Here is a 15,925-nt window from a genome sequence, read left to right on the forward strand (position 1 = left end):
CTGTGATACAGTATAAATAATGCAAGTCCCACCATGCAGTCCGGAGAGTACAATTATTACAAGGATTTTACATATTCATCCACCTACACATGTTTTGATTTTACTCACATTTTGTGAACTTCTTGCATTCTAATAATGAACCACCTTATTCACTGTTCTGCCCCATCAGAAAAAAAATCAGACTACAATTAAGATAATTATTCATCATGTTACAGATTAAATCCCAAAGAGCATAAAATACCATTTAATTAAAAATAGACATCCAGGAAAATAAAAACCAGCTATGTGACATATTATGACTGTATGAATTACTACAGTATAAGTTTCTCTTTTAACACTTTACAGTAGCAGGTAATAGAAAAATAATTAACTTCAAGCAGAATAATCCTGACATACACACACTACTCTGAATCACAGAGAAAAATAGAAGGTACATAGAAACAAGGAGAAGATAAGGCCTAGTAGACCCAGCAGACCTATCTAACAGCTGTCTTCCGAAGGCCAGTTATAGGACAGAAATATGCTGCCAAGTGGAACAACTCCAACACTGCATAATTTGCAAAATAGAATTATTGTTATCTTCTTCTTGAGCTTCAGAAGATGTGAAAACTAGAAGCTTTCAAGGTGTATTTTTATGTATATATAATATATAATTAATATAGAAGGTATAGTATGTAATTAATATGTAATATGTAATATATAATGAGACCTGCAAGTAATTATTTTAATCCAGAAATCTAGGTACTGTGAAATTTGTATTAAAATAATTAAAGTTAACAATGGCAATCTCATTAGGTGCAAAAGTGATCCCTAGGGAGGAAAGAAGTGGAAAACCAAGGAACCAATGGCCAGAAAACTAGCTGTAGTCCCCTGGAGGAAAGGAATAAATCCTGTATATCATCCGTGCCCCCCAGTGTATACACCTACCTCCTTTTGATACATATACCATCCCTGGGACAGCAAAGAGCCTTCGTGACTTTTCTTACCCATTAAAAGGCTAACAGCAACAGAGAGACTGATGGCAGTGAAAAGCACCCACCCCCACCCTGCTGGGATGGGTAATTTCCTAAGGAAGAGCTTTATCTCCCATTCAGAATCATGGATGTATTGTTGAAACCTGCTTTGTGTGTAGCTGTAAATAATTAAAGGCTACTGGTGGTAACTCATTTATTGGCCATGTAGGAGTGCCACCAGGGCTTTTCTTAACTCATGAATAAAGACCAGTGGAGTCTCATATTGCCGAATGGACGAGCAGTAATCAGGAGAAAAGCACATGCATTGGGTGAGGGAGTATGGCATAACAACAAAGTTAGTCTTTAATGTGACACTGAATACAGTCATATCCAGATAATACTGGATCCTGGCTGACAATTCTTCTGTTTGGGTTTTGTGACCTTGTCCAGACATATCCGCTGTAATGACACTTCGGCTCTAACTAGAGCTAATCCTGCAAGAGCTGATCTTCATATACTGGACTGCTGAAAACAAATCTGTCTTTACTGTACATCTCTTTCCTGGGAAAAGCAGCAAACAGCTGCTACTGCAAGATGCAAATGCTTTTTTTCCTTTATTTCTCAGAAATCATTTATCTGCAAAGACAAACACAGAAAAACAGTAGAAAGAAAAGCTAAAACACATTAAAACCCTTTCTACCTTTCTTACTCCTGGCAACAAAGCACAGGAGGGAAGATGAAGATTAGGGATAACAGGTGCAAATATCCCCTTGGATTGCCTGGATGCTTTTTGACCGTTCTTGAGTCTGGATGAAAAAGCTGCCTGCAAGGAAGAATGGGGTTTATGGCTGTGGAGCCAAGTACTGTGTATGGAAAAGGGAGGGAATGAAATAAAAGACGTAACTCTTGCTGATATAGAAGTTACAGCTCCACATGTGGAGGAGCCAGGAGAAAGAAGGTTTGAGCACACACTATGCAGGAGGGCTTCTCTCACTCTCCTGCTTTTGCACAGGTGGCTCAGACAATGGAAGGAAACAACCCAAAGAAAAAGAAAATGTGTTGAACTTTACCCACCAGTGGCTTGCTTGACAAAATACAGAAAGAAACCTTAGGAAATCCACCTTCATTTTGCCAGAAAGCTGTAATTTTGAGTCACTTGTGTGAGAATAGGGAAAATGAAACTATGCCTCTGAAAAGAATGCAGAAGGGAGGAGGAAGGGAAGGGAGAATGGAAGTGATGAAAGCACCACCTCCACTTTCAAGCTGTTAATGATATCCAGCTGTTTTTCACCACTGAGATTATTACTTTCCTCCCCTTGAAAGTTAAAGTAATGCATTCTATTAAACAGGAAAGAGTTTGAAGTGACTAATACCCACTCTTGTCCAATGAGGTTTCAGCATGGTGTTTTTATTCTCCTTCCTACTCCATCAGAAAAACAGCAGAAGGATCCATCTTGGGTAGTGTTACAGAATTAATGCAATTTATGCACCGGTATTTTCCATTTAAATCCTTTTGCCAAATTTAATTACAAACCTTGGTGGTTTCCCTTTACATACTGAAATAAATTTTAATTAAAACTTTTGTAGTGTTTTAGGACAACTTCATTTACATGATTTACTTGATAATTTTGATAAACACTTGCAATCACAGTACTCTGGATTTTTAAATTGGTTTTATTGGTGTTCAGTTGGTTTCTAACTGGTTTTACCTTAGCAGGTTTCTAAATATCACCTGTACAAAGCTGACACCAGGTGAATGGCTGAGTGGGAGCTGCTTTAGGCTGCCATTCCAGATGAGGACTCTGTCTTTGGTCTGAAAGGTTTTAGGGGGAGCAAGGAGAGCACAGCTCTCTTAAGAGGTAATAAATAGCCAAGGTGAGAACCTTCTTATTGCCTCACAGCTGGAGGGAGTTAGTGGGGCTGGCATGTGTGGCTTGCAATGCTACTACATAGGGGGAAACATGATTTTGCCTCCCAGGGCTGGCTCTGTGCTCCCACGGGACTTCCAGGTACACTCATGGGGTGATGGGATTAAGCACCGGAGACTTACTGATCTTGATGGGTTAAGAGCTAGGCTTAAATTTACATACAACTGTAGATACAGCAAACAGGATGATTACACATATAACTAACCAGGGTTGAGAAACCCTGCCTTTTTTTCATCTCTACTAGGATTAAAAAAAAAAAAAAGGAAATACAGAAGAGTAACTAATAACTGGGAGACATTTCCCACACTGCAATGGTCTATCACAAGTTTTGAGTCACTTAAACATATGGAGTGTGCCCACAACAAAACAGCTGCTGAATAAAGAGAAGGAAAATAAAGGAGATGACTGAATGGGATCCAGAATGCCAGCTTTTTACCTGACTGATTCAGTCACAGGTTACTGACAGAACACAAGTGTCCTTTGTGGTTGGTTGCCCACCTACAGATGGTAAGATTAGAAACTCCTTTGGTATCTATCAGAAAGGAAGCTACACAAGGACATATATAATCCTAATACCCAAAGAGATGGTCTGCGTTTAATTTCTGACAAGAATCTGCTTGCGTATGGGATGCACAAGGGTAAGAGAGTAAGACTTAACCTGCTGCCCATACACGGCTTTGTTTGGAATAAACAAAGGGCTTCTGTTTGTCATGCTGCCAGGTGGGCAGCTTTGGCTATAAATTAATTTAGATCTCTGGAGAAATTAATGCAGTCAATAAGTGTATCTTTTTTTAATTATAAACAGATGGTGCTTTTTAGAAAGGCAAAATGCGATTAAGAAAGCTCCCTTGTTCAGAAAATACAATTTATGCTTTAAATTCTTAATGAGTCAAAAGCTTCAGACCTAAAGCAGAACTTACCATAATCATCTAGAACCTTTTTCATGTTGCAGGTTTTTATAAACTACATAATCATTTAAAATTCTTTTCTCAAGCCCCTAACCCAGGTGGCACCAGCAATGATGAAAATGTCAAAGAAGCAAAACAAATTCATCATGTTGAAAATGAACATCATAAATAACATAATAAATATCTGTGCGAACGGCTTTTGAGTACAAAGTATGCCTTGGTTAAATAATAAGTCTCACACGTAGGGCCAGCAATGCCTAGTTACTCAGCTGATCAAATAGGAGTTTTGTGTTTACAGTTAGGACCATGTTTCCTTAGCATCTGCTCTGGTAGAAAAATGACAGTGGTGACAAAGCTGGTTTTTTGTTCTTCAGAAAATTTTTGCCATATGGGATGTTAGCAAGGATCAGTCTGAGGAACAAAGGGGGCTGGAGGACTCAGTCGATCTTTCCCAATGTGTAGACTTCTGATTAACTCTTACTTAACTTATTTCTTTGGCTGTCTGTCGAAAGGAAGGATTAGCTCTATAAAATTAAATAAGGAGTATGCGGTCTGAAGAATGTAACTCTGAAGTGTGATGCTATCTGGCATCTAGATGCACGACTACAGGTGCTCTAAGACAGACATCAACCCACTACAGAGAGAAGGGACAGATGGAGAAACCCCAGCTTGTCCCTCTTCTGAAACAGGAATGATTTTACTCATACCAAGCCCAGACTCAAAGTGATGGAGTACGTAAGGAAACCCAAAATGATAAACCAACAACTGTTAGCAGCCTTCTGAATGAATATAAAATGTTTGTGTTATTTTCAGGGCCAGAGAGGAGAGTAGGAGAGAGGTACCTTGGAGGTGCCTGTACAAAGGTTGTAGCTCAGTGTAATTTCTAGCACCACAATAAAAAGAACCCATGTCTGACATACTACAAAACCTCTAAATTCTAAATAAAAGAAAATCGAAAGAGGCACAGATCTTACATCTGTTCTCTTCACTGTGGAATGTCAGTTCAGGTCAAAGTCTAGGCAGTGTCCGAGATTAAATATCTGTAGAGAGAAAAAAATCACCTAATTGTACTTCCATGGCTACTTTGTGGATATGGACTATTAGGTCTGCGTGTAACCTTGGTACTAGAACTTCATGGCTTTTAGGTGAAAACTCGTAAAATTAACCATCTTAGGGGGATTTCTGTAAACAAGAATTACCACACACCCTGTCTTTTATGTTATTATGAAAGAGCCCACTGTCTTTCCTCACATGCATGTAGTACTACACTTTGCTGCAAACTAGTTTAGCAGTACAGCTGTACTAGGTAGGGCTGGGCTAAAACTGTGACAACAGCATGTAAATGAACTGCTCATGTGCTGATGTTATCTTTGCTTCTATTGATTGTAAGGTAGTACAGCTGTGACTGTGGTTTTGCATCAGTATTTAAATTATGGTTTCAACATTTTCATTTGGAGAATACTGTGCCAGATGTTGCTGTGATAGCTTCAATGGATGCTACTTTGAGAAGCAAGTGGGAACAACTGATTTATTTTTCTTTTAATGAAGCTATTACAAAATCTTCCAACAGTTTCAGGTATTCAAGGATATTCTGTAAAATAGTATCATCCTACTGTTATGACCTTCAAACATCCTATTAATTCCTCAGTCCAGGAAATATAGGGACCTGTTGGATTAGATCCAGAGGCTGGCCACAACAATGATCAGAGAAATAGAGCACCTCTCCTGTAAGGAAAGGCTGAGAGAGCTGGGGTTGTTAAGCCTGGAGAAGACTCCAGGGAGACCTTCTTGCAGGATTTTAAGTACTTAAAAGGGGCCCATAAGAAAGATGGAAACAGGCATTTTAGCAGGGCCTGTTGCAATAGGATGAGGGGTAATGTTTTTAAACTAAAACAGTAGATTCAAGCTGAATGTGAAAAAGAAATTCTTTACTATGAGTGTGGTAAAATCCTGGCACAGGCTACTCAGAGAGGTGGTGGATGCCCCATCCCTGGAGGCATTCAAGGCCAGGCTGGATGTGGTTCTGGGCAACCTAGCTCATTGCAGGCTGATTGGACCAGATGAACTTTGAAGGTCTCTTCCAGCCCAAACTATTCTATGATTTTATGATTCTATGATTTTGATCTACTAGTGCATTACACTGGGCTCTTAACTGCTAAAGTTCTGGTATGTCTTTTTCTGCATTTCATAAGGGGTATTGGGGATGGACTCTACATAAGGGGCTGTAGTGACAGGACAAGAGGTAATGGGTTAAAACTTAAACAGGGGAAGTTTAGATTGGATATAAGGAAGAAATTTTTTCCTGTTAGGGTGGTGAGCCACTGGAATGGGTTGCCCAGGGAAGTTGTGAATGATCCATCCCTGGTGGTGTTCAAGGCCAGGTTGAACAAATCCTTGGGTAGCATGGTTTAGTGTGCGGTGTCCCTCACACTAAAGGGTGAGGGTTGGAACTGGATGATCTTAAGGTCATTTCCAACCCTAACTATTCTATAAGCACTTACTTCACATACCAAATAATAACATCATACCTGCATATTCCAACATATAGTCTACCACATCTGCACATCAACTGGGACTCGGTATTTCACATAGTCATGAATAAACAACCTATTTCAAGATTAGCAAACAAAATCTTGGAGCAGTATTCAAATGTTAAATTAAATTAATATGAATTTTACTTAGGTGTATACAATACAAGCTTTGCCAAACTTTTAAAAGTTAAGTAAACGCTGTTTGTTGGTGTAATACCAGCAGACAAACAAGAGCACTGGTAACAGCCAAAGAAATGATTGCACGATCTGAAATCCCTTGCTGGGTATGACAGCCCTTGACAACTCCTGAGTCATTCAGCAGTGAGATGAAATGCAAACCCAGGTAAGGTAAAACTCATTTACTTTAAGGCTTATGTATTAGAGGGTCATGGAATAGAGGTATCATGTTGCACATGAAGTGTTTTGCACCTTGTTGAAGACTGAATAGGAGAACCTAAATAAGAATAGCTTGTGTGGGTAATACAAAACTATTTCCTGGGTGGGGGATGGGAAATGCCTTAAAGAGACTTAGTAATACATGTTTTGAAGTTTAACTGAGACACAAAAATCATTATTTAGAGAACAATATTAAAGTTATCATCTCATATTTGCTTCACGATGAAGACGGGCTTCTTGCACATTCCAGATAGGTCGCTCTCCCCCCTTTTCCACATTGTCCTTAAGCAAAGCCAAACGACTTGGAGAATATCTGATGCCTCCAGTATCTGTCCTGTGAGAGTTCTAGAAGCTTCTCTTCTTGTTAAAGCGATTTCTTCTGCTGAAGAGTCAGTTCTTCAGAATTGTACATCTGAAGAATCAATTCTTCCTGAAAAATCAATCAAGGTTGGCAAGCAGCTCTGGCACATTCATTTCCAGAAAATGTTGCCCACAGAAGGCTTCTTGGATTCCAGTTATAAGCAGATAAACACTGAAGCCATTTACAGTTTTTCAAATAACCTTCCTTCATAATGGGGGAGCACTTGGCTTTAGTATTTGCAGTATTTGCAGAATAAAGTGATGTTGATGCTGAAACATCATGCAGGGGAGGGCATTAATATCTGTGTTATGTACCCTCTCAACTGTAAGCTGACTCCTGTTGTTAGACATAGAATAGTAATACAGAAAGGATTTCTGTGCTCAAAAATTGCAATGACAAACAGTTCACGGATCCTGAGTTCCTCTGTATCAAACAGTAAGGTCTATGGCAGGTTTTCAGTAATGTGTTCACCTGCCAGACAACACACAGGACTGGTGTCAGAAAACTTAGCAAAAAATAAGTAGCTGAAGTGATACACTCAAACCTCCTGAAGCTGTTCATGAAGTAGGATAGGAAATGTGGGTGCTGTTGAGCATGCTGACTAACCCATGCCGTTGCCAAAACAAATGGAAGACAACTGTAATGGCTTTAGAGGTGGGAGGGAAAATGCTTGTTTAGACAGTGACAACCAGACATCAATGCTGTCCTGTCCGCAAGCTCTTCTCTAGTTGCACAAGACCCAGGAGTATATCTGAGGATCAGGAAGCTAGAGCTGCTGGATCTTCAGTTCTCGGAGTGCTTCATCCCTGCAGAACTGAAGAGCAATGATGTGGGAGATCCCTCCAACAGAAGTGAATGTCAGAGGAGGAAACACCCAGAATAGCAGCCCATGGATTTAAAGAAAAAGCACCAAAAGACAGAAAGAACTTTCTTCCAAGCCAATGTTTTCCATTCACAAAAATTCAACGAACCCATTTTTCAGGTTTTGCTAACTACTGTTTAACTGTGGTCTCTTTGGAAGCATGTTGTCTTGTCTTCTAGGTTGTTTTGAAGCACCTTGTGTCATAATTCCCTCTGAAAAAAAAAGGGTATTAGACTAAAGCAATTAGCAATCTGAAAAATAGTCACTGTACTTAAAACTCCCACTGCAACTGCTTAAAAGATAATCTCTTAAAACTATAACAAGTCAGATAATAAGCCTGCACAACAGGGCTGAGTTCTAAAGCAAATACACACATAGGGTAACGTTGTAATAATGTCAGGTGAATAGTGCTGAAATACAACACTGGGTGAAAACTGGTTCATACAAATCAGACTGGTTTTGTCTAAATAAACAAGTGTTGCCTTTTCCCTGCCCTTCATTATTAGGTAGCTCAAGCCTTCAGCCTGTGCTGGATACACTTTGTGGCTGACCTAGTTGCAGACCAGCTAAGTCAGGAGGGTACCTCTGATTCAACCCCCTGCTTGGAGCAGGGTCAGTGACACCAGGGCCATGAGTATCTTGAGAAATCACAACCTTTCTGAGTAACCTGCTCCTGTTTGTGACCACCCTGAGTGTAAAACAATGCCTTGCTTGAATGGGATTTCCTGTGTGTCAATTTGGATCAGTTGCCTCTTGTCCTGCCACTGGGCACCACTGAGAAGGGTCTGGCTTCATGGCTGCCTTACTGCCTGCATCAGGTATTGATACCTGAGCTCTCTCCAAGCTGACCAGTCCCAGATCAATCAGCTTCTTCCATATGACAGGTCTCCAGTCTTTTAACTCTCTGTGGCCTACTGTAGGTCTATGTCTCTCTCATGCTGGACCCAGCACCCCAGATGTACCTCACCAGGGCTGGTTTTAAAGAGGGTCACCTGCCTTGACCTGCTGGCAATGCTCTGCCTGATGCAGCCTAAGGTGCTGTTGGCCACCTTTGTAGCAATTGCTGCCTCATGTTTAACTTGGTGTCCACCAGGACTCCCAGGATTTTGTCTGCAAAGCTGATTCCCAGCGGGTTGGCCCCCACCATGTCCCAGTGCCTGGGGTTGTTCCTCCCCAGGGGCAGGGGTTGCCACTGCCCCTTGTTGAACTTCATGTTGTTCCCGCCATCCCATTTCTCCAGTCTGTCAAGATCCCTCTGAGTGGCATACAAAAATCATTTTGGCAGTGTGCCTGTTCCATTTCTGAGATTTTAAGGGTTGCTATTCATTTGCCTACCCTTATCTTTAGGACTAACAGCTACTGCTTCCATGAATGCCAGTTAATTCTCATAATTTAAAAAATTCAAAAAAAGTACTGGCCCTGTGCTGCAGCTCATAATGGGGCAGCATTCCAATTGCTCCAGACATAGGATTCTTTAGATGGAAAGAGTACGGCTTGGATGCTAACACAGACATGCAGACAAGAAACTTTCTTGTATAGAGTTCCAGCAACAGACTAGACACTATATTAGCTTTCATTGAACAAAACTTTTCACATAGAAATTTTCGATACTGATTACATTAATAAAGTTCTAATCTCATTATATTCCATCCTGATGAATCCTGAAATTTGAGCATGCCCTTGTGCAGCATGGCTAAGGGCCAGGCTGTAATTTTGCCATGTGAAAGGAAGACACAGGAGTTTCAGGAGCAGTGGGAGAAGTCTGATATTAAGTAATAGCGTATTAGCAAAGGCTGCTGTGCTGATATGATATTTAATTGCCTCCTTTTCTGGGGGTGGAGTCGGGTGTGTTTCTGACTGACACAACTGATTTTGATACAGGGGACTAAAGACTATGGATAAAGGCCATATCCTTGGTATAATTAGGCCGCACTAGATGTGCAGAATTGGGAGCTACAAAGAGATGAACAAACAAGAACCAGGCATGCACATATGTGCCCTTCACATATATACCTACCGCCATGTTTCTTTATTAAAATAACAGGAATACCTTATGCTGCTGTCTACTGCAGTGGGATTCAAGGCTTTTGGGTAAAACCTGTGTTACAACGGTGTCTTTCTTGTCGTTTTACTTGTATTTTCCTGCTTTTTCCTGAATATGGAGGCACTTGAGGAAATGTAACTTTTAATTGCATCCTTGAAACAGAATATATCATTGAAAAACAGAGGGCAGTACTGCACATAGGCAATGTGTGTATCTGAGCAAGTTGTGGCCTGTGTCTATAACACTGAAAGAGGGAGCTCTCTTGTTTAACATGTGTCAAAGTACACTGATACCTCAGGTAGAAAACACTGATGAAAATGCATCTGAGAGAGAACATGCAAGAATAAAACAACATCTTACATCAATTTATTTGTGGTATTTTAATACCAAGTTAATGCATTTCTCAAGTAAAAATTTAGAAATCGGTAATTTATAGAAAAAAAAATAAATCACAGCTTCACAAAAAGCTAATTTTCAACAGTTTGTCCCCTTCCTGCCAACATGCAGTTTACAATATAGTTCAACTATGTTGGTAGAAAGTTAACAGTGGTGTGAAATACTTAAAAATATTTGCAACAGCAATTGAAAATAAAATTATGATTTTTACTCAGTGAAAAACGGACAGGAATTGTGTTTCCCAGTAAAAGATAAGTCAGGAAAGCAGCAAACCCCCCTTCTCCTGCTTACTATGTGCTACCTTTCCCCCTGCCACATACACCATCAGCAAAGGCAAAACTTCAACATCAATCATTCTCAGATTCAATACTTCATTGCTTTTGGCAAGAGGTCATACTCGGAAGTCCACTGGTTGAGATGTGTGCTGCTCTCTTCCTATGTGCTCCAAAAGCTGCTGTTACTCCTGCCCCTTAGGGTGAGGTGGGATCAGCAACAGCTCAGAGTAAAGGTAAGGAGTATAAAGATTTTCATGTTTATTTTTCACTCTTTCTCTCTAGCAAAAACTGGGAAACCCAGAAATTGTAGTTGTCACACCTCACATTTGAGTATTTACAGGAGATGCAGGGTTTCAATGAAGTTGTTACATTTTCACCTGTGCACAAAAATTCCCTCTGTTGAATTTATACAAGCAACCACAGGATGAAAAATGTTCCTTCTCTACCTTTTGAATTAAAAGTCACATTTTCAAAGGTCATTGCACTTGGTAATAGAAAGGCAATTATGCATTTTACATTAAATATATTATACAGACCTGAACTTCTGTGCAATCCATTGCTTCAGACATATGTATATTTAACAACTTTTTAAAAACTAAGCCTCTAAGCATAGTTTAACAACAAAAAAAAAACAAAACAAAACAAAATGAACTTTGCTAAAGACTATTTCTTTTTAAAGACAAAACTCTTTAAGAACAAACACACATAGAGAAACGCTCCCTTTGACTCCTAGTGCATTTAAACACACCTTTGAAATTCTTTGTGTTGTTCCCACATTTAACCTCGCTATCATTCTATACAGATCTGATGATACTATACAAGGACACATTTTCTCTGACCTAACCAGTAAGGCTGGCATTTGTCATGCTGTTGATACAAAGAGGAAAGCTGAAGATAAAATGATTTATTGCCTCACTCTCTTACCTGTGGAGGGCAAAAAGTTTCAAAGGGGATGCAACTCAATTGTGATGCACATTGCCCGTGAATTCCAGTGGCCCATTTCAGGTGTCAAGTGCACTTTAGGTTGCCCCAGCAAATTTCGCAACAACTTGCTATTAAAACTATGGATGTGAAAACTAAAAGGGAGATTTTGGTCCCTGAGATACTACTAAATGAGACCAAGAACTAAAGCACTAATATTTAATTTGAAGTGGACCCTCTTTAAGGAAAACTAAGTTAGCTTCAACTTTCAAAAGTTTAGTGAATAGTCACTAAAATATCCTTAAGCAGGATGACAGAATGTATGCAGTATTGATCAAGAGAAGTGCATTGTACACAGTAGAAGTTACCAGTTGCTGAGGGCCAAGAAGCTGTCCTATCAAGACGTATCAAATTTGTCTTTCCAACTAACAGAAAAGCGCAAGAATGTAAAACATGGCCTTAACAAAAACACCTACTTACTCCTACCTCTTTTAAAGGAACAGCTACAGGAACTACTGTCTTAAATACTCATAAGGGGTAAACTGACTACCTACAGAAGCCAAAACAAACTTTAAACTTTGTAACTGATCATTTCAACAGTACTCTGCGGACCACATCAGCAACCTCTTCATCGCCAAACTGGTGGTGGTGTGCAACAGGCAACATATTTTGAGCTAGTGTTTAAAAGGTTTGTACCACTGAAGGTGTTTCAGACCAGTGGTCACTACAATGAAAAATCTTTGGCAACCATAGACATATAAAAGGTAATTCATATCAGGTGGAAGAATTGCTGTGATGTTTACAAAGTTCTTTAGTGCATCATTAACCTTCTGCAGTGTGCTGTATAAAGAATCAAAACCCTGAAAGGACAGCTAAACATCTGACATTACTCACAATTTGCAGTGTTTTTTGTACCCACTTTCTCAAAGCTAGGCCTTGTGAAATTTTAGAGGACGATGTGAGATAGTCGATGCAAAGGCCTCCAGTGCAGTTGGAGTTGATGGGGAAGGGAGCAGAGCAATGAAGGGCTGAAGACTTATGTTTCAGTGTATCATTGGGATATCACTCAGAGAATGGCAACAGATGGATTCATGAGTGGATTTAGTCATACAAAAAGTATAATCACACCGGTGGTGGAATCTCTTCAGACAACAAAACAGAAACAAACAAAAAAAAAAAAATCAGCTGCATCCAGAGAGTCCGCTAAGTGGTCTCAATTACCATTACCTTAAACAAGAAAGAACATGCATTAGTAACATAGATTTTATTCTAAAACATTAAGAACACTCTAACACAGCTGAGCTATAAGAAGAATTCAGTATAATAACCTTTTTCTTTTTCCAGTTAATGCAATTAAAAATTAGATGTATCTTGTGACATCAGATAAGCCAGCACTTACATGTGTGGTATGTGAATATAGTAGAAGTGACCACACACGGTGGGTAAATTTTTAACAAGTACAAGAATTGATGGAAGGTACTCTAAGCTTATATTTTTCCTGAATATGAGCTCAGCTTTCCAAAATTTGTAAACTATTATTGCAGCTAAGGCTTCCTTAAGGACCCTTCCAACCCGAAGCATTCTATGATTCTATGAATGCAGTAAGTTCAGTTCTAGGAACCTGTACAACTGCATAGTGATCCCTATGTGTAAACTAGCATGCAATTTGGCAGTAACTATCACAGCACAAGAAACTAAAAAGGAAGAACAGAATCTTTAAAAATAATCCTAAAGGGTATTTAAGCAGGAATAATGTAGTAGTATTATCAGCACTGACATCTTGTTCTGTGACAATGAAGTCAAAGAACTTTCTACCCCAGATGTCACGTAAGGTCTTGTACATAGCAAATCCCCACTTACACCTCACTTGAAAGATGTCAATTTAAGCATGCAAAGGCATTTCTTTTTAGTGTAATAAAATATAGCATCACTTTCAGATAATTCCCACCCCCAAAAGGTACAGCTACAGCTCTCATGTCCACTTCCAAAACTACTATGAAAAAACCTAACAATCTTAGCATAAGGACTCCAGTTGCTATACACAACTTGCTTTAATAGCGAAATAAAACAAAATATTGGCCATTTCTCCCCTGGGAGAGAAGAAGAAAGAAGATTATAAAATAAGGTACAAGTAAATGAGCCAATTTTAATGAAGTCATGAAATGTTAACATGAAATGCAGTATTCTTCATTTTCAGTCATCAGGTGCTGCATGAAAAGACAGTTAGTTTAGTAATTCTGTAAATGGTTTTTTGCCATGTTAGTGTTCTCTGTTCTGCCACAGCAGATTCTTCCTTCACATTTCAGTAACTGTTAAATCATGTCCCTACCCTACAGAGACACGCTCAACAACAACAGCACTGTTGCCATGCAAGACTTACTGCTGTTTCAGCACATGAAGGATGAATTCAATCCTCCGTAGATTCAATCCTCAAACTTACTAAACTGATGACTGGGTTGGAGATCCAGTGTTTCATTAAAAGATAAAAAATAACAAATTAATTAATGGTGCTCCTGTACTGAATTAGAAGGCAAGCCTGGTCAGCTAGATCCAGCTTTTAAAAGCAAAAGGATATTTACCAGAGCAAACAACTAAGTGGGAAGCAGCCCTGCTCCAACCAGCAACACAAATTCTGTTTATCATGATCTACCCTAACACACAGCTGAGCAAAACTACAACTTCTACATAGCATCACCGGTGGTATTCCTTTTTCAGACATAATTTTTAAAACAATTCAGAGCTGGAAATTTCTGCCAACTTCTCCTGTCCCCAAGCTTACCATGTAAATAATATACCAACATACTGGTATATAAAGTAACTCTAGTGGTGTATATAATAATTATATATATACATCTTTTATCAATGTACTGTTATTAAGTTACTGTTATCTGAACACAGCTGCAAAAATGGGTTCTGAAGGCTAGAGTGACTTGATATGAGTATGGCTTCCACTTGTGAGCCAGAAAGGCGTTCATCAGCTTAGGGAAGGGAGGAAAAAAAAAAAAGTTTATGGGTTCCAGCAGCGCAAGTTTAGATATTTATATGCAGGTTACTGATTAGTTGTTTTAAAAAAGCAATAAACCCAGAATTTAAGTTGCTTGTCTGCCCACTTAACACTGAACTTATTATTTTAGGTATCCTCCATGTGGTGAAGACCCTGACCTGGAATTAATATTCAAATTGCTGAGTTCAGCTTGTTAAAAATTTACCCACTATTCACAGCTGGTTTTATTTTATTTTTCATAATCAAGACTGTTCTCATTCACAGACACATTCCAGAGTTAGTAAATCAATGTCAATCCATTTGTTCAGGTTGATTTTTGCCTAGCATTTGTTTAATTTGTTTTTAGTTCTCCTACAAGCTCAGACAGTGTCTTCCCATGCAAGAAAAATTACAACTGAACAGTTAATTCAGGCTGAATGAGTAGAAACAAAATACAAACACATCATCACAGGAGCATGCTAGAGTCCTCAATTGTCTGCTTAATTAACAGTCCCCCCACCCCCTCCCGCCAAAACCAAAACAAAGAAAACTAAACCACCCCCCCAAAAGCTTACTAAGCAGCAACAATGACTATACTGTAAAATATTTTATTTGTAATGAAATTATGAAACACAACAATAAAGAACAAATGACACCACCATATAAACTTCCTTTTCTTTACCATAAGAATTTCTTAATGAAATATCTTACTTCTGGCATAAGTAACTAACACTGTCATCCATATTAAGAACTTTTAACATAAAAGACATGAATAGGTTGAAGATGCATCTTCACTGCATATGCACACAGTTCCTTTCCCCAGTTTTGCAGATAGGCCTTTTAGGGTCTCTTCTGTTTACACAAAATGAATTCATTTATCCATCAAGAGCAAAGTACAAAAAGTATATTGTATAGATTTAGCAGATGAAGATTTCTAGCCATACAATATTTTCAAGGGGATGAGAAAAATGAAAGAGGTACTTGAAGCCTTTCAAGGACAGAGGAGAAGTTTTCATTTTATTAGAACAAGAGCCTCAAAATGATTTTAAATGTTATGAGAAGAAGTACAGGATAAAGGATGGAACCTTATTCTAACTGCAGTGCACGCTGTAATTCAGGCAGTGCAAAATTCTGCTCCAACCTATATGCCTTTTATAAACTGTGTACGGTCCACATAGCTAGACAAACGAAGGGAGAGTTCAAGGTTTCGTGTGCATCAACAACTAAGAATTTCATGGCACATGAGGATGAATTCGGCATTCACTTGGTTCCCGTAGGCATCTAATTCACACCATCAAACACTCGTGTGCATGAACAACAAAAAGCATCATTTTTGCTAAAAATAAATAGATGGAATACAAAACCCC

At 39.0% G+C, this 15,925-nt stretch overlaps 1 protein-coding gene across 5 annotated transcripts in view; it reads right to left on the minus strand.

Moving 5' to 3' along the window:
• Nucleotides 1-6,578: 6,578 nt before the first annotated feature.
• The window catches only part of GK (glycerol kinase), a 41,555-nt gene continuing 32,208 nt past the window's right edge, over nucleotides 6,579-15,925 (minus strand). For 3 of the 5 annotated variants that reach the window (XM_061355112.1, XM_061355113.1, XM_061355116.1), the window contains one exon: nucleotides 11,544-12,802. In XM_061355112.1, coding sequence (XP_061211096.1) covers nucleotides 12,789-12,802 — 14 coding nt within the window. In that variant the 3' untranslated portion in view covers nucleotides 11,544-12,788. Of the gene's footprint in view, nucleotides 7,549-11,543; nucleotides 12,803-13,955; nucleotides 14,027-15,925 lie in introns of those variants that run through there. The other 2 variants (XM_061355114.1, XM_061355115.1) reach the window with 2 other exon arrangements.

This window comes from Neopsephotus bourkii, unplaced genomic scaffold, assembly GCF_033783945.1.
Source record: "Neopsephotus bourkii isolate Nb327-2 ecotype Australia unplaced genomic scaffold, CSIRO-AGI_Nbou_v1 NB_780, whole genome shotgun sequence".
Classification (NCBI taxonomy): Eukaryota; Metazoa; Chordata; class Aves; order Psittaciformes; family Psittacidae; genus Neopsephotus; species Neopsephotus bourkii.